Here is a 20,962-nt window from a genome sequence, read left to right as displayed (position 1 = left end):
CTGGGCAAGTCTTCCCTAATGTTTCCCTATGGGCAACTGCGTCTTCCTTGTGCGCAAGGGTTCCCCTTGCTTCCCTATGGCAAGTAGAGTGGGCCCTTGTTATTCTCCGCTGGGGTTTGGGTCCAAGGTCCCCCCTCCGTGGATCACAAAATCCGTGGATGAGGCTCAAGCCCCATTCAGTAGAATGACAAGCAAAATGTTGTCCCTTGTTTAAAAAAGGGAAATCAAGGTTTGATGTTTGGAATGTATACTTTTGGGGAACATTTCCAAACCCTGATGCTTGAATCGGTGTCTAAGAACCCTGTGTCTAAGGCCATCCAGGTCCCTTTGGCCCTTGACCACTCTGGGCCTCCTTCCTGGGCAGGAGCCCTGGAGGGGTCTGTGGCTCCCTTCAGAGCCAGTAAGCCTCCAAAGGAAGAAGGGCCTCTTTGCCTCATCCTGGCTTTGTGCTGTCAGGAGCTCAGGAGAAATGGGCTTTACTTCCGCGTGGCTTAAACCCTCCGGTGCCACTTTCCACCAGACGCATTATACCCCCGGAGCATCATGCAGCCATAATAATAATCATCATCATCATACCAAGGTCCTCTGGCGGGCGTTCACTCCAGTTGGCAAGTACTAGGCTGGCAATGGTCAGCCAGAGGGCTGTTTCTTCAGCCGCCCCCAAATTGTGGCATGAATGCGCCGTCTGCGTTCAAAAGAGCATTGGAGGCCGGTCTCTTTAAACTGTGAATTTTAAACATGGATCTTTTTAATATATGTATATGTTAAATGGATGTGTATTTCAACTCATGTCTTTTGGCTGGTGTTGTTTATCTGCTCATTGTTGTTGTTTCCCATCATAATCCATGAGGAGAGAGGCAAGTAAGAAATGATAGCAATACTAATACTGAAGGCTTTTGTGGTCTTTTGTGGGGTTTTTGGGCTGTTATGTGGCCACAAACTAGAAGAGTTTCTTCCTGAAGATCCAAAGCCACAGATTCTGGTCAAAGATCAGGAAGAAGAAACTCTTCTAGAACGTGGCCACATTTAACCCAAAACCCCCACAAAAATGATTAATACTACTACTACTACCAATAATAATAATTCTTTGTAACATCCTTTTCACCAGAAGACAAAACATCAGATATATATATATAATCAAAAACAAAACACGGAAACTCAACTCTGTAAAATGCCTAAACAGTAAAATAAAGCTAAAACCATAGAGACTTTTGCCAGCAGGAATCCTGATGCAGAGGCCGGTGGTTTCAGGGCAAGAAGTGAGATACTGGCCCTGCTTTTGAGGAGAACCTTTATCAGGCGCAGCAATCCCTGATACTGTAGTACTTTTTGGCCATTCCTGCATGTTGTAATAATAAGGGATGTCTCTCGTTCTTTGGGTTTTGTAACCATTTGCTCGGTGTGCGTAGATGTGCATGCGCTCATAGGCATTCTTTCCCCACTAAACGGATGTTTTCTCGCAGGTGAACGGGTGCTGTGTTTCCATGGACCTCTTCTTTACGAAGCTAAGGTATGTTTGCTGTGGTTTGCTGTGGCAGTCGGCTTGAACCTTCTGGTGGCGGTGCTGGATTAAAGGTGGTAGTGGGGGGGGCTGAAAGTGGGGGTCCCGTGCGATGGTCCAACTTCTTCCGTGTCTCTTGTGACCCACATGCCATGCTTTCCTCTGCCAGTGTTCTCACATGGAAGCAGGGCTATGCAAACCCGGCAGCCACAAGTGCCACAGGGTCCCCCCTTTTCTGATCTATCCCATCCTGTCTTCCTTTGGAAGTCTTCTGCAGCACAGATGGTACTGTATTCCTCATGCTCCAAGAGGCTGCAACCTGTGCTGGGGGCTTCTTGGAACTAGCGTGTGCCCAGCTGCAAGGGATACTAAAAGATCAGGAAGGCCACCTTTCCCACGTAGGGAAGCCCCAAGCTTGCCAGGGAACTGGTCTAACTGGGGCTCCTGTCCTGTAGGCTGCCTGATGTACGATGGTAACCCAGCCTAAAATGGCCTCAGCGTTTTCTAACACTCCTGGCTGTTCACTAAACGAATGTCCTTCTTTCTTCTAGTGTGTAAAGGTTGCCATCAAAGACAAACAGGTGAAATACTTCATACATTACAGTGGCTGGAATAAGAAGTGAGTATTTTGGGGTCTTTGTTTCTCTGGAGGGATATGCTGATATGTTAAAATGCTGAATGGGTGGGAAGCAGCTTGAGTGGCTGACAGTTGGTGATAATCGGCCGTCTTTGCATGCAGAATGTCCCTGGTTTTGTTCTTGGTCTTTCCGGTTAACAGGTTCTTTGGAACAGCCTCTGCCTGTGATCCATCCCGACTATCAAAAACGGAGAGCCAGAAGCAGCTTAACTCCAGTTGCCCCATGCTCTGGCAAACCTCCAAGCTAAGTCTCATGTGGTGCGTGTGTGTGTCATGGTGCTGGAGATGTACATCTTCAACAACTGGTTGTCACATACAAGGACAAATAATTACAGTAGTTTTCTCCCAACTGTGGAAGAAGCAGACTATTCCTCTACAGTATTCTCCCTGTAGTTGAACGTTGTGAAGTGTTGTGAAGGAATTGTTCTGCACAGAAAAACGTAGGGGGTTTTTATGGTGCAAAACCCGGTTTTCTGCCCAGGTTTTTCTCTGCACAATAATTCCTTTGCAACACTTTGGGAGATTTAAACAAGAAGATAAAATTACACAAAACTCTTTCTTTCTGGCAGGGTTTCTCAGGGGATGGGAAACCATGTTTTTGGCCTAGAAAGGGCTGTAGTGGTTTGGGTTTTGGACTATGACTCTGCACACCAGGGTTCGATTCCCAGCTTGGCTATGAAACCCATTGGGTGACTTTGGTCAAGTCACATTTTCTCAGCCTCAGGGTAAAGCAATGGCAAGCCTCTCAACAACTCTTGCCAAGAAATCCCAGGATAGGGTTGCCACAATTCAGAAACAACTTGAAGGCATTCACCACCAACAAGGAGTAATTACAAATGATCTTTCTCTCCCTGTTTGGGGCTGGCTGGAAGATGGTCTGGGGGTTACAGAGTATGGTGACATAACAGGGTTTGATCATTTAGGAGGCTGTGAGCTCCAGTGGATGCCACTTGCACCGATTTCTAGTCCAGGTCAAAGTGTGGTTCTTGTTCTTTTAAGCCTGTGATGGATTGGGGCAAAGATGGTGGAGAGTCGCCTGTCTCTGCTTGTGCTGCTTGTCTTTTAGGGTCTTGATCAGAGGGTCTTTCTTGGGGTCCTTTGCTGGTGGAGGCATTGCAAAGAGTTGTTGGGGGGGAAAGGCCTTTTGGATGCCTCGGCTGGGGAACGCTTTTCTCCGGGCTCACACTAGTTTAATGCTATCCAAATACCTATTTTTTTGTTTCCTGGGACTGTTAAAAATTTGGCCTGTGTAATTCCAGCTTGTACTGTTTTCCTGCTCTCTTAAAGATTTGCTGCTTTAAGCTAATTTCCATGTGTTATGTCATGTTAAGTATTTTGTAATATAAATATATGTGCAAGACAATGTTGTGCATTCATGTAGGCTCTCAATTCTTCGCCTCCTGTTAGAGAAATACTAAAAAAGAAAAAGGCCGTATTGATCCACAGGGACAAAACAAAGTCCAAAATCCACAGGTGGGCAATACCTTTATTAGGATCCACTGTATATTCACAAAATGTACAAGCTTTCAAGCTCACCAGAACGCTTCCTCCGGCTAAATGCTTTTCTTTTCCTTTAAAAAAGACCAGTGAGGTGGGAGAAAACATGGATGTCCCAAAATTGTGATGGAGAGATGTTTTAAGCCAGGGGTGGGCAACTTGGAGGGGGCTCCAGGGGTCCACAGACATCTGGAAACGCCCTCTATGTCCCCCTAGGGATCATTTTGGGGCAGTTTCTTTGACCCCACAGCCAACGCTTTGCCCAGCCCTGTTTTAAGCCATTGGCGTCGGCAAAAATACTGAGTTCCAAGATGCAACCTTTTAATAAAACCTCTGGAAATTTGGAAGCAAGTTTTCCCCTATTTTCAGGGGGGAAATGTTTTGTTTTGTTGTTTAATTGAAAAATGTGATACTAGTATCCTTCAGAGACGAAAAATCATTTTATTGCGTAAGGAACATTAAAGGTGTCATATCCGTGAGATGTTACAATTGTGCAGCTTTGTTTTGCTTAACATTTCCATGTATTAGAGAACAGTTGAGTCAGATAATTTATTTTATTTGAATTCTTGTTACAAGGTCTTGGACTGAAACCTGAACAGGGATTTCCTTTCCCTCTTGTCTGTCTATCTTGGTCAGTCTGATAAAGGGGTTGAAGCCCTTCTTTTGGTGTGATGTGGTCTGAAAGGAACCTCTTTGGTTTCCCCACAATTATTAGGAGCAGGAGAAAATGCCAGCCTTAGTAAAGCAGAGAAAATTCTTCCGCCTCCATTAGCCTTCCATAGTGTCAAGCAGAGCTGAAACACTTAGAAAGAGCTGCAAAAGGGAAATCAAGACTGAAAACAACCTCCATTGAGTGACATTGTATTGACAACAGGGTTTTACTTCCCCAGTTACTGCTGTAGTTTGCTGCTGGTTCTATTGGGGTTTCCTGCTCTCTTAGTCCTTTTCTTGGCAGCTTTGCTGTCAGCTTTCAGCCCATAAAGTGCTGTTAGGCTGAAAAATTAAGTTGAAGTGTTAAGATACAAAAAAAGGGAAAAGACCAAGATTGTCCCTCCAGTTGTTATTACTGAGCTGGACTCCCTTCCCCTGTTTATCTTGGTCACTCCGATAAAGGTTTTGCAGCCCTTATTTTGGTGTAGTATGGAGTGGAGGCATCTATGAATGGGGATTTAGAAGAGGTCTCCCTGGGTGCGAAGTTGAGGTACGCAGGATTGTTGGGCCATAAACACAAGGATCACTGGTTTCCAGTAAACAGACTGACTTCACCAGGTGATTGTTCCTAGTTATGTGGGATTTGAAAGCTGTTCTCCTTCCTTTCAGCTGGGATGAATGGGTTCCGGAAAGCAGAGTGCTCAAATACGTCGACACCAATCTGCAGAAGCAGAAAGAACTTCAAAAGGCCAATCAGTAAGTGTTGCCCATTGAGGCAGAGATTAAGGGGGGGGGGTGCATCCCTTTTTGGGTAGAAATGAACAGAAATGTGGATGCAAGCAGGAAGGTTGGGATGACTGCCAGCTCCCATTGGCATTGAGGCTTGAAGGAAAGGGGGCTCTCCAGGCAAGAACAGTAGTGTTCTCTGTCATGAACCCAATCCAGTTGGATTTACAGGCTGAGTCTCCAAAATAGTCCAAAATCCAGAATTGTGGCTGAGATAGTGACGCTACACAAACTTTGTTTCATGCACAAAATTATTAAAAATGTTATGTATAAAATTACCTTCAGCCTCGGTATGTACGAAACAGAAATGAGTTTTATGTTTAGACTTGGGTCCCATCTCCAAAATATTATGTATATACTGTACAGGTATTCTAAAATCTGCAAAAAATCTAAATCCCAAACCTTTCTGGTCCCAGCATTTTGGATAAGAGAGACTCAGCGTTTGGCACACAGTGCGAGGAAGCCAATGAATGTAATGGAAGCAGTACAGGAATTGGGAGTGTGCTGTTTATGATACTGAGAAAGGCTTTCGTTGTGTTGGATAGCAGTTTACTTTTAGAGCACTAGAAGAGTTTCAGGTCAGGGTCAGGACATGGACTCTGTGACAAAGATAATGTTAATGGATAATAGACACACCCAGCTATTACTTTTGAAGAAGGTGGAAGGCAAACATGCCCCTGTTTCCAACACTGATGTTTTTAAATCTCTTTAATTCCGGTGGCTGTTTGGAAGCCATTGCATCTGCAGGGTCTCTGAGTGCATTTTCCTAGAAAAATCTGGCTTTATGTAGATGCGTAAACAATAGAATAAATACCTGCTTGTTGGTGGTTGTACTTTATTATCTAAAAAGGGTTTATGATTAACTTGTTTTATAATGAGCCCAACACATTTCAACCTTTATGATGCTGAATGGTCGTCTTCAGTCACTATACACTCAACGGCATTTTCTGGAGTTGGCTAAAAATCTGTACCCACATAACTGGACTGTTATATGATCAAAAGTCCCCTGTATGATGTCTTTCTGAGCCTTCCCATATATTTCATGCATTTGCCTTTTTTGGTAATGGATACAATCCTGAATACATTTGAGTATACTGTTCAAAATGTGTGAAAACAACTCATAGTTATTTTCCAGCAGTGATATTGGCCCGTCGTGGGGGGTTTTTTGGTCAAAGTCAAATCTTGGTCTTCTTTTTCTATGATAAAATAAAGTAACTATAAAATCTCACAGAAGATGAAGAAGGAACTGTAGTTTGAGGAATGCGAAAAACGTTCAACTGTGCCTCCTTCAGTCCTCCTCATTGCTCTTGGATATATAGCAGTGAAGGGCTACAGAGATGTCAGTGTGCTCCTGATTCAAAACCTGATGGGTGTGTATGTCTTCCTCTGCCTCTCCAGGGAGCAGTATGCAGAAGGAAAGATGAGAGGGGCTGCTCCAGGCAAGAAAACGTCCGGTCTCCAGCAGAAAAACGTTGAAGTGTAAGGATCTTTGTTAATTTATGAAAGGCTTTCCTTTGCCTCAAAGGAGCCTAGCAAGCCTGTCTCCAAAATTTGAAATGGCGCTAGTTGCGCACACAGAAAATCTGACTTGCCTTCAGCCCTGCCATTTAAAGAATCGTGAACTGAATGCAAACTGGCATATCCAGAGGAGAACTAGAGCGGTTGTGGTAGTAAACACATGGGCCTTAAAATAGAAGGTTTTCGTGTCAGCAGCAGTGCGGGCTACATTGATCTTTCCCCAAAGCTTAGACGGTGGCTGTGGCTTTGGTGGGATTTCAATGTTTTAACCATGCGCTGGAGTGCTGTCACCGTGGCCTCTCCTTTAGATGTATGTGGCACCTAAGGGACCTTGGTTCTCCAGGTGAGCCACAGACTCAGAGGATGGCTCCCTTTCAAATATCTGTGGTGGAAGTCCTTCTAAAGGCAGCTTTTTAGAATTTTGAGTTGAAGGGGAAGGTATTTAATGATCTGCCCCACTGTACAGTCTCCCAATTACAGTTCTCCCCCCAGCCATTAATGTTTAGGGGGGCCATACAGCTGTAGTACTAGAGTTGACTTCCAAGGAAACTAGCTGTTTGTTAGCATAATTTCCCAGGGACTCCTGGTCTGACTGGCTGATGGGGAAAGAGTGCCATTGATCTGTGCAGGCCTGTGGCTTCCTTCCGTCAACGAATGGATAAAATGCATAAATGTGAAGACCAGATCTACCCATCCGGTCTTGTCTTTGAACGAAACAACATCAGAGAGAGAGAGAGAGAGAGAGAGCGTGTGTGTGTGTGTGTGTGTTGGGGTGAATGGGAGCCAGCAAGCCAGGCAGGCCACCTTCTCTTCCTTCCTTCCCTCCTTCTGGGATTTGGTGCATTAGGACCATAACCCCCCCGCTAACGTTGTGTCGTTTTTTTCAAGCTGAACTGCCTTCTTTTAAAGGTGCCCTGTGTTGGGTCTGACACTCTCTCCTTAACTCAACCCCCCACTGTGCCTAGATTTTTCAGACGAGATGGAGTGCATACCGTTTGCGGTTTGGAGACCCCTGCAATATCGACGCGGTGAGTTAAGGATGGATTGTCACACCAGGATCTGCATCCTGAAATCCAGATTTCCTTGCTTGTGTAGATTCTTCGTAGACTCTTAACATTTCTCTTTCTCTCTCTGAAATGTGCAATGCACTTGCGAAAGGACATGTAAGGACCATGAAGAGGCTGTCATTGCAGCTTTTAACAACGTCAGGCTAGCTCTGAAGTGTTCTTCCTAAGCCTTTTTTTCCAGGTTATTGGTGGATTGCTCCTCTCTGTGCTTTGCTAGCCCTTGGTGTGTGGATTTAATTCCCAGATGTTGCCCTGGGGAGGATCCAGTTATCCTGCAGTGACCTGGGAAATGGGTGGACTGTTGCCCATAATAGTGGCGGCGATGGTGGCTGGGTGAAATATTGAAATCATGGGGATCACCAAGCTGTTTCCTCAGCTCTTACAAATTCGCAGAGCAGAGAGCTTGGGCACACTGGCTGGAATCCTGTTGGTGTCATACACAGGTGTAAATTCCCTATGGAAAAAGCTGGACATTACAGTCCAATGCAAATGGCCAATTCAAGGATGTGGAAGCAGAGTTGGACATGCACTGCAGTTACAAGGGGTGGCGAATTGAGTATTGCACATGTCAGATGCATGTGCATTTTGTTGCACACTCAGTTGTGAAACATTCTGCAGTTCTCTCTTGGGGCAACATTGCTTAACCACTATGTAATTCCCTGAGCCACTTGCAAAGTGTATCCAAGCATCTCTTCAGGATTCTGTAATGTTGGCCAGAGTTGTGGCTCAGCTCTCTTCTCAGCTGCGAGAGAATGAGTGAGCGGCTCTCATGTGCTCCCTCTCTTGGGTGGGGCAAGGCAAGAAGACTTGCTTTGTGGATGCTACCTTCTGGAGTGGTGACAATGTCCATTTCTGCCGTGTGTCTCCAGCTGCATGTGCCGGCAGGTGGCGGGGAAGGTGTGCTTGTGTGGCAGGGGACTTCAAAGCCTTTGGGTCATACTTTCTTTATTCTAGCAAATGCTGAGAGATCAGCTTCTTCAGTACTGAATGTGCACCAGAGTTTATCCCACTTGGATGACATCTCTAAATACTGAGCCACCTTAGCAACTGGTGGGATCCTGACGTTTGCTCTGGAATGGCATGGTCAAATGCTCATGCTTGAAAGATATGAGATAGGAATTTTAAAAGTACCGGTGCCAGAAGTGCTTTGCGTGTGAAGTAACATGTCTCTTTTCCCTTTGGCAGGAAGACCAAAAAGAACAAACAGAAAAGTAAGAACTTCTCCTAAGCTGTCCCTCAAATGTCTTCTTAGATCTTCCAGTCAGTGGTGGGATGGGGCACTATTAGGGCAATGGGGGGAGTGACTTGCCCACTGGCCCCTTAGAACTCACCTTCAGACAAGGAGAGTGGTTAGACCCTTGGCACTGGCAGTATTCCCAAACCTGTTTAGCACCTCTGAAGAAGAGGAGCCTATTGTTGTGTTCTGATGTATGTTCATGACTTTTCTACTGCCACAAGTGCTTGGCCACAAGTAGATGCTTTTTTTTTGGGGGGGGGGGTAAAACATAGAAACTTTTAAAGCACCAAAACCTGCAGACTTTCCCAGTTGCTGGGAAAGAGAGCATTTTCAGAATGCTTTGCAGAAAGCCAAGGTTGCACTGAACATGTTGGCTTGGCAGAAAAGGTTAGAGGCCTTTTAGATATTGTAATATCATGGGTAAAATGTACAGTGGTGTCGGTAGATGAGTCAGAGTGAACTTCTCCATGGCAAGAAGTCCTTGTATTATATTGAAAGAGTGGTTGAAGTCATCTTAGACTTTTTATCCGCTAGCAGAGTAAATCTTCAGAGTGCCTTGCCCTGGTTGTTGTAAAGGAGTTGCATGCATGCTGTTGGGGTGAAGGAACACTGGTTGTAGGCACATACTGTGTTTCCCCAACCCCACTTTCTAGTTGGGCTCAGGGGGCCTCTTAGAGGTGTGTGTCTGTGTGTGAGAGATGACATTTTTGTAAAATGATTAGCTTGAAACCCACAAGCAACGCATCTCTCCTGCATACCTTTAGCTCCTGGAACTGGTGAAGGAAGCAGCACCAATGAAAACCCTCAGCCTCCCAGGAAGAAAAGGGCTCGGGTTGATCCCACTGTTGAAAGTGTAAGTGTTGCTGATGGCAGACCTCATGCCTGCCCCCCCTGGTTAGATTGCATGGTTGTGACATTGGCAGAAAAGAGTCCCCAGTATTGGGCCCCATCTCAGCCCTTGGATAACTTCACAAGAAAGGGTGCATGTGTCTGAGTCCAAGATAGAATCACCACCTTTTCTTCTTTCCATGCCTCATTTTTGAAGCCCAAAAGACAAATAGGCACTTTTTCCTACTCTAGTGTCTGATAGTGACTTTTGTCTTTGATTCTTCAGGAGGAAACATTTATGAACAGGGTTGAAGTAAAAGTAAAAATACCAGAAGAGCTGAAACCCTGGCTGGTAGATGACTGGGACTTGATCACCCGGCAAAAGCAGGTAATGTTGAAACGGTACTCACTACGTGGGTGAATCCTTCCCAGGGTTCTGGGTTGCCTTTGGATTGTGGTCACTGGGCATTCTGTCACCATTTTGTGGAGGTTCTCCTTGACCCCTCAGTCTTGTCAGTACAGGAGCAAGTGGGATAGGCTGAGCTTGAAAGAAAAGTTCCCCTCCCTTGGCTAATTTGGAGGAGCTGCATTTGCCCCCGGCACTGCCTCTCAGTTGACTCAAGTGTCTGTGTCTTTCCTACCAGCTCTTCTACCTTCCTGCCAAGAAGAATGTAGACTCCATTTTAGAGGACTACGCAAACTACAAGAAGTCGCGAGGCAACACCGATAACAAGTGAGGAGGAAGCATTCAAACAGTTGGTGTGTGAGTGGGTCCCTTAGAGCAGTGCTATTGTAGAGAGGCCCCCACAGACATGCCTTGCTGTGCCTCTGCCTGCCTCTGAGTTTGTATGATGCCAGGAAGGAGAGTTCAGAGTCAGTCATCCTGTGAAATTATCAAATCTGCTTTTTCCACCAAAACTTCCACAGAGCCCTGATCAGAATTTCTGAACATATTCCCCAAAGTGTTCTGCAACTCAGTTCATGCCCTCCTTAGGATTGTCTGTGCTTCTTCTCACAGTGCCTTTTGTTTTCCTTGCTGTGCATTAGAGAATATGCTGTGAATGAAGTAGTGGCAGGCATCAAGGAGTACTTTAACGTCATGCTTGGCACTCAACTGCTGTATAAATTTGAGAGGCCACAGTATGCAGAAATCTTAGCGGACCATCCTGATGCGCCAATGTCACAAGTCTACGGCGCTCCCCATCTCCTGCGGTTATTTGGTAAGTAGAGACTTTGCAGGACATGAGTGCCATCACTTGGATAAGAAGAATCAATAACAGCCCCTACATATCTGACTAATTCAGCATCCTGCTTCCCATATTTAGATCCTTTTCTTCATATGATCCCACCCCCAATGCTTCATAGGGCAAAATCCCCTGGAAAATGGAACTGTTTTCCCACTAGAGAAACTGTCTTCTGGGGGAGGGGGGTGGAAATTTTGCCACTGCCCTCTGCAGTTGCCTCCATGCCTGGGGTATAGGATAGCTTCAGCTCCATGCCTTTGGTTTGGTTTGGTCCACAGCCCTTGACAGTAGGGAGAGTCTCTGCCTTGCTGCAGTTATTCAGGACAACTCCTAGCCTGATGATTCAGTCTGGTTAGACAATGCAGACCATGTCTTTGTATGGATCAAAAGAACTTGCAAACTCATCATCCCATCAACTTCACTTGCCCTTCTTGGGTCAATTTGAGCCGCCTCAGCCCCTTTGGCTTAGACCCAAAAGAGTTGCAGATACCCTTAAATGCCTAGTTTCCTGCCCAGGGTCACTCACCTGTTCCAGAGTGATGGCCATCATGACCCACATCCGGGCTTTCAGTGGCTGCCAGTCACCCTGGATTTGTGTTACCTCCAGTATTGGAGGCAGGATGCCTCTGTTCACCAAGGTGTGTTTGTTTTGTGCTTGCGTCCTGTTTGTGGGTTCCCAAAGGCTGTGCTGGGGAAAGAATACTGATCTAGGTGGCCTGTGGTCTGAGCCAGCACAGTTCTTATTAGTTCATTATTATTAACAGATGTGGTGAATCCTGGGAGCATTTTCCTCAACATCTCCTCTGTGTCTTTTTGTTTTGTTTTGTTTTATTATTGAACAGTCCGGATTGGAGCAATGCTGGCTTACACACCTCTTGATGAGAAGAGTTTGGCCTTGCTGTTAAACTACTTACACGATTTCCTAAAGTATGTTTCATGGATCAACTCTGGCTTCTTCTAAGGTGGAGGGGGGCTGTGTGTTTCCTGGAGGGTGTCTTGGAGCTTGTGAGAAAGGAGGCTTCATGCCCAATGCTTAGCAAAAGGGCTTGTGTGTGACTGGCACCCTGGCCAAAGGGTCCCTGTTGCTTGCATATGCGAGCAATTGTGTGGCTTCTCCATCTCCAAGAAATGCTGCATTGGGGCACTGATGTTAAGCCTCTTAGTTCTTCAGAGCTGTGTGGGGAGATTTAGAGGACAAGCCCAAACCAAGCTCTGAGGTGAATTTGGTCCTTGTTTCCATCTGCCTTGCAAAGTTAAGTGGGAAATCAAAGAAGTGGAAGAGGCCACAAGGGGTATCCGGTCTTACCCGTGCCGTGTAGGAACACATAACCAAAGCACTCCTGAGAGATGCTCATCCAACCTCTGATAGAAGACCTCCAGAGAGAGAGAGCTCACCACCTTCCAAGGAATAAATCATTTTCAAAAAGTTCTTACAGTGAAGAAGTCCTTCCTAATGTTTAGGTGGAATTGTTGTCCTTGGAATTTGAATCTATTGGTTCATGTTCTAGTCTGGAGCAGCAGAAAACAAGCTGGCTCCATCTTCTACGTGACAAGCCTTCAGATATTTTTAAAGATGGCTATCATATCGCCCGCCAGGCTAAACATGCCCATCTCCCCAAACTGTTCCTCACAGGACTTAATTTCCTGGTTACAAAGCAGGTATCAAGTATCAAGGTTGCAAATTCCAAGGTTACTCTGAGTAACTATGTTGGATAATACGCTGGCTTCTTGGTTTCCTTGCAAGATTCAGGTCTGTTTTTTCCTCTTCTTGACAGGTATCTCGCCAAGAACTCTTCTGCCTTGTTCAGCGCAAGTGACTATGAGGTTGCGCCTCCAGAGTATCACCGGAAGGCAGTGTAAGCTTCTCACTAACTGTGGGTGGGAAGGGGGTTGTGAGTGTGTGCACATCACTGGAAGGGATCCCTGATTCTCTGTGGCCGTCCTGCCCAGCTCCATGTTTCTCCATGGTCTCCCCCTCGCCACGTGTCTCTGTCCGCACAATTGATGTGAGTGTCAGTGAATAGCGTCCGTGGCTTCAGATGGAACTGATGCCACCCAAAACCGCAAGGGTTTTTTTCTTCAGTTTTGAAACAGATCTCTTACAAAGAAGAGTGACTTGTCTTCTGGAGTGCATCGTTGTGTCAGTTTGGTTTTTGGAACGTTGCTGGGAATATAATGGACACTTCACAGCCTTGTGCTCCTGCATGCTTCTCGGTCCATTATTCTTGAACACCAAGCCCTACTTGGCTGATGGACATTGAGTGATGTGCCATCTTCTCTCACTCTCTCCCTCCTGCCCCAAACAAACTCTTGATGAGGAAAGGGAGGACCAAACACAGATGTGCAGTTACATCTTTGTGGAGGAGGAGTGTGTGTATGTGGGGGGGGGTGTTCACGCAACTTTTTTTTGGTGTTGGAGAGGGTAAAGTGTGTGTGTGTCCTAAGTCTATGTTCTTTGCCTGCATAGTTTAAGAATTGTGGAGTTACTTCGTCTGTTGGGTTCAAATGCACCTTCTTAACGTAGGATAAAAGGACCATTGTTCCCTTGGGTTGCCTGAAACCCTGCTCTTTGAAGGGTCCCCCAATAAACTTTTATATTGCAACTGCTAAAGGCTGTTTCTGTTTCATCTGCAAAACTTTCCTCATTCTGAGTTGCACCATAATAATTTCCATACTATGTGTGTGCACAGTGCTTGAGAACTATATAAGCAAATGGGTTTTGGGGAAGATGAGCTTGCAGACTAAATGTTGGCAGGGGCAGCAGGGTGAGGAGTGGAGGCTAAGGTGGAGAAGGGGCTGACTGAAATGGGGAAGGGGATTTGGAAACCAGCTGGAAAGACTAGGCAAACAATTTGTTTAGATCTTGGCAGAGAGGTCTCCTACCTCTTGGTGGTGCAGGGAACATGCCCCTTTCTCTCTCTCTCTCTCTCTCTCTCTCTCTCTCTCTCTCTCTCTCTGTTGCTTGTGAGGACTGTACGATATTCAGCCTCGCAAGTGTCCATTGCTTCCTCCAAGAACTGCCCTTTATCATCTGAGCACCACAGCCATGGATCTTGGTGTGCTTACTCTGAGATACTGCTGTTGATGATGCGCCCGATCGTAGCTTTCCTGAGGTCCTGGAAAGGTCTTGTTGCTAAACACAGGTAACAGGAGGGCCTGTCCCACTTTTCCACTAAAGATGACATCTCAGACCTTTGAATGTTCCCAGGGTAGAGGAGACTTGCAAATTAACAGCAGGGACAAGTCCAGGTTAGGGCTTTTTTCTCCCTGATACACTTGTTTCAAAAACAGTCTGTCTGGTGAGTCTCCAAAGTGGAGAGGGACAGCTTTCTTTGCTTCCTGACTGGGGCCCTTTCTGGGGGGAGTGAGAGCCAGAGAGAACGGAGCCCTTGCTGTGTTTTTTCAGGACCGCTCCATTGCCTCGCCTTTTCCTTCCTCTCTCCTGTAATCTGATTTTTTGCTTCCTGCTTTCCATGGGATTGTGTTCTCCTCATTTGCGTCCCGTTCATGGTTGGAATCAATCAAATGGACAGTCCCTCTGTTTGCCTGTGTGCGTGCTCATAGGGGAAGGTTGGCTTGCTCCACCTTGGCTCCTATGATATCTGTCCAGTGTCTGCTTGGAGAGGGCATCTGTTGGCCAAATCCCACCCTTGTTCCTGCGGCTGACCAGAAGGCTGATGCTCCAGCGGACCAAGCAGCAGGTGACTGAGGGGCCAACCGTGGCAATCCAAGAGCTGCATCTAAAAGACCCCTTCCTCCTTCATGCTCATCGGAGTTCAAAGATGGCCTCTTTCTGGGTGAGGCTCTTCTCTTTCCTTCCCTATATCCTGATGATGCTCATGACAACTTTTGGGTTGAAGTTTTAGTTTAGAGTGTGATGTTGACTTGGCCTTTTGGAAGAGCTACATGATCTTACATATCATTTTTAAAAGCAAAAATCTGGCTGGCTGACTTTATATCTCATGCTGCGTCTAGAAAGGTGGCTTTGAAATTTAAGAGCAAAGGAATTGATCTGTTCCAGCTCTTAAGATTCTATGACTTGATGGTTATTCGACTGCAGTAGAAGTAATAATGGTGGTGATGATGGATTTCTGCCTAATAGGTTACATCAGGGGTGGGCAACCAAATGACAGCTGGGTCCAGTCCATTCTCATCCCTCACAAGCAAGATTCGGTTTTCCTCTGCAGTCCCTATTGTATCACTTTCTCCCACCATTTTGAGAGGGACTGCAGAGGAAAACCAAGGTATTTGGGTGTAGTAGAACAAAGAAAACCCTGTGATAGGTTTGCATAGGGTCAGCATAAATCGGAAGCAATTTGAAAGTGTACAGCAACAACAAAAGCTGTACAGAAGGAGACACCCATAACCCATTCCTGAATGCCATATACTGTACTTCAAAAACCATCCACTTATGGTGACCCCAGAATTTCATAGAGCTTTCCTAGGCAAGCGGTGCTTTTGCCACTTCCTTCCTGAAATATAGCCTATAGCACCTGGTATTAGTTGGCGATCTCCTCCTATCCAAGTACTAACCAGGGCTGACCTGCTTAGCCATTATAATATTCTGTGTTGCATTATCTGCTCAGAGGGCGATCGGCTCAGAAGATGATGGCAAAGGGAGGCAGGCCCAGCCTGGATTTTGGCTCCATCCTTCTGGGCATGGAGGCAAAGGGCTTAAGCAAAGTCATCTTTGGGACAAACTGAGCAGAGAAGGTTGTAGCATGATCCCTCTGCATAACATTTTTGCACTCTTCTCATGCCACTTTTCATAACAGTTAATAATATTGTTTTCATCTTGCGTCAAGCAGTGCTTGAATCATTCCGGCTGAATTAAAAGTGTGAGACTTGCATGAAATGTGCCCAGAGCAAGGCAAGGATGCCTCATCTCTGCTTGGGTTTGTCGCCTCTCCAGAGCCAGTGGCAAGGACAATTAGAAAGAATGCTGACAGGGAAGGGAGTGAACCTCAGTGGGAAAAGCCATTTCATCAGCAGGTTTGCAGGAGCCCACTTTTGTGTCCAGCCCTGCTGAGGCAATCCTTTCACTAACACAATGCAACTAGAAAGCAGCACAAGAAGGATGTAAAAATAGTGTGCAGAGGGATCACGCTACAACTTTCTTCGCTCAGTTTGTCCCAAAGGTGCTGCAAGATCTCTTTGAATACCGATATTCCAGACTGACACGGCGAGGTCTTTGCAAAAATGGTGGCACGCATGGTAGTGCCTTCTCAGCGGTTGGAAAGCGCAGCTCCTAGTCTGGCCAGTCACTTGTCCAGCGGGTGGTCAGCCCTCTCTCTGTCTCTTGACCTACAAGGCGGCTGGAGAGTCGGTTGACCTTTGTGCAATGAATGAACTTAAGGCCTCTGTGCCTGGCACAGCTGTGGGATCCAGAAAAATAACACTGGTGTATAGTTACATTATGCTAAAAGCGTATGAAGTCTTGGCCTATGATTCTGAAGTGGATTGGATTTAGATGGCGCAAGAGTTTGGATATCTGGCTGTTTTATCTTGCTTGCCTTCAGGTTTATCAGGAAGACTGAAGATGCAGCTTTCTGAAAAGTCTCTTATCAAAATCTCAATATTCCAAACAGTTTCAGTTTTGGGAAAACAGTTTCCTCAAATGATTTTTCATTTTGCGGGACGTTGTATTAACTAAGTCGGGTATGTTGCCAAAGCAAAAATGTTGTGCCAGAAACCCACCAGGTGGTAGCGCTGTGCATAATGCAAAGAGCTTTAGATGATTAAATTCAACCATTAATTCGAGGAAGGGGTTGTCTCTCCCTTGTTCCGAATTCGGAAAGCTGAAACATTTTCATGGGTGGCTGAGTCAGGGACACTTTTGTTTTTTGATATTTCAGTGTACACAAACTTTGTTTCATGCACAAAATTAAAACATTAACTCCAGATTATGTGCAGATGGTCTATATGAGGATGGCAGGGAGGTGGGCTACCTTCTTACTGGGCTCGACCCTTGGTGGCCCATTACTGCCAGCTCTGACTGGCATCCAGAGCTCTTTTTGGGCTTCCTTTTGGACCAGAGCCTTTCCTAGCTGCTAAGTAGATGCAACCCAGCGCAGCTTGCAAAATAGGACGAAGTCAGGGGTAGGGTCCTTGACTGTGAGCACAGTCTGGCCCTAAAGTCTTTCTTTCTTTCCAGTGTGCTTTGGGCCCCAGTTCTGCTCTCCTCCAAGCCCAGAGCGCAAGGGCCGTTTCCTCCGCAGACGCTGGAAGCTCCCTTCCAAATTCCAGGCCTTTCTAACTTAGGCGCAGACGCAGGCTGGGTTTTCCAAGGCAGACCTCATCCGACGGGGGACGCTTTGGCCCCCAAAGGAGGATGCCTGGGATGGTTGTTGTTGTGCGTCACCCGGCAGGTTAGGTAGCCGCGCATCATGCGCTGCCTTATTTGTATCGGATCAAGCGAGGAAAGACAAACACTGCCAGGGACCGGAGAGAGCCGTCTGGTATGTTCTTGATGTTGCCCTTTTCCTCCCCAACTACAAATAGCCCCTTGGGAAGAAGGAGGAGGAGGAGGAGGCCCAGGGCCTCTCAGTCCCCCTCCGTTCCCTTTGGTTGGTGCTACTTTTAAAAGGATAAATATCACGTCTGTAACCTCCTGTAATTTTAGGTCACCCGCAGGCATGGCCCGCATGCCTTGCGCAGAGGGCTCCCTTCGCAGCAGGTGTAAATTTAGATGCATTATTTTCAGGTTGCGCCGTGTCTCCTGGGATGCTGTTGAAGGAGCTTTTTGCGCTCGCTTGTCGCTCAGAGGGAGAAAGGGCTTTTGGAGGAGTCTGTGAACTTTGCAGCGCTTCGCATAAATGCTTAAGGTGGCAATGCTTCAGCTCAGCAAAAAGGGAGTTCAATCACATCCAAAGGAGGATACCTTTATGGGGCCAACCAAAATGCACCATTATATGCTGCAAGCTTTCAAAGTCACACTGGCTTCTTCTTCGACAGGAAAAGAGGTGTTAGGCCTAGGCCTAGGTTTTCTGTTTCTGGTCTCAGGGTTTTCTAGGCAACAACTCCCAGAATCCATCACAGTCCCTGGGATGATGGGAGTTGTAGTCCAACCCCAACCTTCCCAGCTCTCCAAATGCATTATTATTACTATTATTAGTTCCATGGATATCCCATGTCTCTCTAAGTACAGGATTCAAGTCAGATTGTAACATTTATTTACATCAACACAACACCCCTGAAATTTGAGGGAGGGGAATGTTTCCTGGACTACAACTCCCAGAACCCCTCACAGTCCCTAGGATGCTGGGAGTTGTAGTCCAACCTCCCAATCTCCAACAAGTATTATTTTTTAATATTTATGTGTACTCCACACTTTTCTCAACCCAGGGCCATGACTACATGCTCCTTTACGGCAACACAACACACACCTCTGCCCAAAATTTAGACATAGAGGAACCTGTTAAGGACTACAACTCCCAGAACCCACCACATTCCCTGTGATGCTGGGAGTTGCAGTCCTGGAAAGCAACTCTAAGGGCCGTGTGGCCACCCAAAAGGGCCCTGCTTGCCTTGGGATCCCTCAAATAGTCAGAAATGCTATCTTTCCCTCTCTCTGCAAACCAGGCGCCCCTTTGAGAAACTCATCCCAAACCGAGGCGCGCTGCTGAGCGGCGCTCCTTTTAAACCCTCGGCTGCGGCCGGCTCCGCCCAGGAGGCGTGGCTACCGTAACCCCGCCCCCGTCCCCTCAGGTGAGGCGAAAAGAGGCTTATTCCTCGCCTCAGAGAGAGAGAGCGGGAGGAAGTCCCGCCCTCCGAACGCCGATAGCGTCCCTGATTGGCTGAGACGGGCTCCTCGGGGCGCCTCCTATTGGCCAAGGGGGCGGATAGGCGGAAGGAGGCGCGGCCGCCTCAGGAGGCGCGGCGGCCGTTTTGGCTCCTCAAGAACGGAGCGGCGGCGCGGCGAAGAGGGCAGAGGCCGCCATGAAGAGCCTCAAGTCCCGGCTGAGGAAGCAGGAAGGGGCGGCCGGAGGAGGCAGCAGCGGCGGCGGCAGCGGAAGCGGAGGAGGGGTGAGTGGGGAATGTGGGGGTCCCTCACGGAGGCCCCGAAGGGACCCCCGCCTCCCCACAGAAAGGAAAGCTGGGCATTTGGGAATTGGGAGCCCTGGAGATGACTCTGGGGGCATTTGGGGGGACGCCCCACACCCACAAAGGAAAAGGGGGGCCCCTCCTCCCCCATAAATGAAAGGAGGGGCGTCGAATGGGGAACCCCCCTCTTTGCCTGAGGATGTCCCTCTTCCCCCTCCCCGGCTGCCCCTGGGCCTTTTGGGGGCCGCCCTGCCCTCCGAGGGGGAAAGGTGGGGTTGAGGGACGCCAGGAGGCCTCCTCCTGCCCCAGCGATGCTGATGAAGCTGGGCCTTCAGTCTCCCCAGGCCCCCTTTCTGGCCGGGGAGGGAGGGAGGGAGGGAGGGAGGGTCCCAGAGTCCCAGCCCCCTTCTGCCATGCAGCAACTCCCACCCCAGCCATGGCCCTCCATCCCATGGGGGCTTCTTCTCCCTCCAGGCTGACTGCTGGCAAGTGGGGCAGGAAGGGGACCCAAAGGGCAGGGCGGGGGTTGCATTCCTTCATCCAGCCTCCTGGGGCTTTTGGGGGGCTCTGGGAACGCCATGCTCTAGAAGAGTCTCTTCCTGAGCCATCTCTGGCTTTGGCATCTCCAGCCACAGTCGCATCATCTGCAGATGCCACAGATGCTGCTGGAAGAAACTCTTCTGGAGCATGGCATTCACAGAGCCCCCCCCCCCCCAAAACCCAAAAGAATCTTTGGATGCCGCCCAGGAAAGCCTTGGGCTATTTTCTTTGAGTGTGTGTTTTTGGGGGGGGGGGGGGGTTGAGGGAGGCGCCTCAGAAATGACTGGAAGTCACACAATAACACCAAAGGTTCATAATCAGATTCCCAGTCCAGAAGGTTCAGGAGTGATTCCTTCCTTCCTTCCTTCTTTTCTTCCTTCCTTCTTCCCAACCCTATCCCACCCTACCTTCTGTCCTTTCCTTCCTTCCTTTCTTCTTCCCAACCCTACCTTACCCTTCCTTCCGTCCATCCTTCCCTTCTGTCCTTCATTCCGTGCCCTATCCTATCCTATCCTACCCTCCCTTCCGTCCTTCCTCTTTCCCTGCTTCCTGGCTGGCAATCTCACCTCCCTTGCCCGGCCATACTCTGCCAGGGTGCCAGGGAAGGAGAGCTGAGCCTGGCCTGAGTCCCTAAATGTTTCTCTCTCCCTGAGCCACAGAGCCATAGGGACCCCAGAGGACGCCGTTCTGCGGACGGACGGAGGCTTGGAGGCTGGGCTGGAGTTGAAGCCTGTTGGAAAGAACAAAAAGCTCACCAGGGGAAGCCTGGGAACATCCAGCCGTTGCCTGGCAAAGGGCTCTCTTGCATTGTGGCCAGTTCTGCTCCGCAGCCCATTGGCTTGTTTGTGAGGTTGGCTTCACACGAATGCAGCCTCCCCAAGGCATACAGAGTTTTTGCATCCCACCTAGAATGCAAGTAGACAGGAACAGAGTCAGTTGCTTCCTGACAGAGATGCTGCCAAGCCTGGCAGCTGGAGGGTGACAAGGGGAGCAGATGGTCTCTTGTATCTGCCAGAATATACCAGTTGACTCCCTGGCATATCTGCTTTTTGTTATCACTAGTGAGAGATGGGGCTTTGAAGAGGCTTGTTGAGCTTTGGTCAAGTAGGTCCAGAGCCTGAAAAATAAAAGGGCCTTTTGGTCTAGAATCCAAATTTGAGTTTTCTAAGCTCTGGTTAAGGCTCACCTGCATTGCCAGTATGTGTATACATGTGCTTTTGTGCATATATGACTTTGATGACTATGGCAAGACCTTGGAAAGCTTCACTAGATAAGTTGGCTGCTCTCCGAATGAGAGATTCTCAGATCCCTGGTCATCAACAGCAAATCCTTTCAAGGGGTCTGTCACATCTCTGATAAGGTCTTCTTCTTTTCCTCCTGCCTTTTTGTTGCTGTTGTTGGTGTGTCTTTCAG

At 47.7% G+C, this 20,962-nt stretch overlaps 2 protein-coding genes across 7 annotated transcripts in view; both read left to right on the top strand.

Annotated features, from left to right (window-relative positions):
• The window catches only part of MORF4L1 (mortality factor 4 like 1), a 14,147-nt gene extending 570 nt beyond the window's left edge, over window positions 1-13,577 (top strand). The window contains exons 2-14 of one of the 5 annotated variants that reach the window (XM_042474083.1): window positions 1,464-1,510; window positions 2,053-2,120; window positions 3,546-3,611; window positions 4,956-5,042; window positions 6,471-6,551; window positions 7,556-7,618; window positions 8,843-8,868; window positions 9,659-9,747; window positions 10,009-10,110; window positions 10,367-10,455; window positions 10,770-10,942; window positions 11,809-11,893; window positions 12,742-13,577. In XM_042474083.1, coding sequence (XP_042330017.1) covers window positions 1,464-1,510; window positions 2,053-2,120; window positions 3,546-3,611; window positions 4,956-5,042; window positions 6,471-6,551; window positions 7,556-7,618; window positions 8,843-8,868; window positions 9,659-9,747; window positions 10,009-10,110; window positions 10,367-10,455; window positions 10,770-10,942; window positions 11,809-11,893; window positions 12,742-12,826 — 1,061 coding nt within the window. In that variant the 3' untranslated portion in view covers window positions 12,827-13,577. Of the gene's footprint in view, window positions 1-1,463; window positions 1,511-2,052; window positions 2,121-2,279; window positions 2,397-3,545; window positions 3,612-4,955; window positions 5,043-6,470; window positions 6,552-7,555; window positions 7,619-8,842; window positions 8,869-9,658; window positions 9,748-10,008; window positions 10,111-10,366; window positions 10,456-10,769; window positions 10,943-11,808; window positions 11,894-12,741 lie in introns of all 5 variants that reach the window. The other 4 variants (XM_042474082.1, XM_042474085.1, XM_042474084.1 and 1 more) reach the window with 4 other exon arrangements.
• A 907-nt stretch (window positions 13,578-14,484) lies between these two features.
• The window catches only part of UACA (uveal autoantigen with coiled-coil domains and ankyrin repeats), a 37,354-nt gene continuing 30,876 nt past the window's right edge, over window positions 14,485-20,962 (top strand). Inside the window, exon 1 of one of the 2 annotated variants that reach the window (XM_042473171.1) lies at window positions 14,485-14,763. In XM_042473171.1, the coding sequence (XP_042329105.1) occupies window positions 14,644-14,763 (120 nt within the window). In that variant the 5' untranslated portion in view covers window positions 14,485-14,643. Of the gene's footprint in view, window positions 14,764-18,825; window positions 18,992-20,962 lie in introns of those variants that run through there. The other variant, XM_042473172.1, reaches the window with a different exon arrangement.

This window comes from Sceloporus undulatus, chromosome 6 (genome assembly GCF_019175285.1).
Source record: "Sceloporus undulatus isolate JIND9_A2432 ecotype Alabama chromosome 6, SceUnd_v1.1, whole genome shotgun sequence".
Lineage (NCBI taxonomy): Eukaryota > Metazoa > Chordata > Lepidosauria > Squamata > Phrynosomatidae > Sceloporus > Sceloporus undulatus.
The sequence above is the reverse complement of the archived record's forward strand: the minus strand, read 5'-3'. Positions and strand labels throughout refer to the sequence as shown.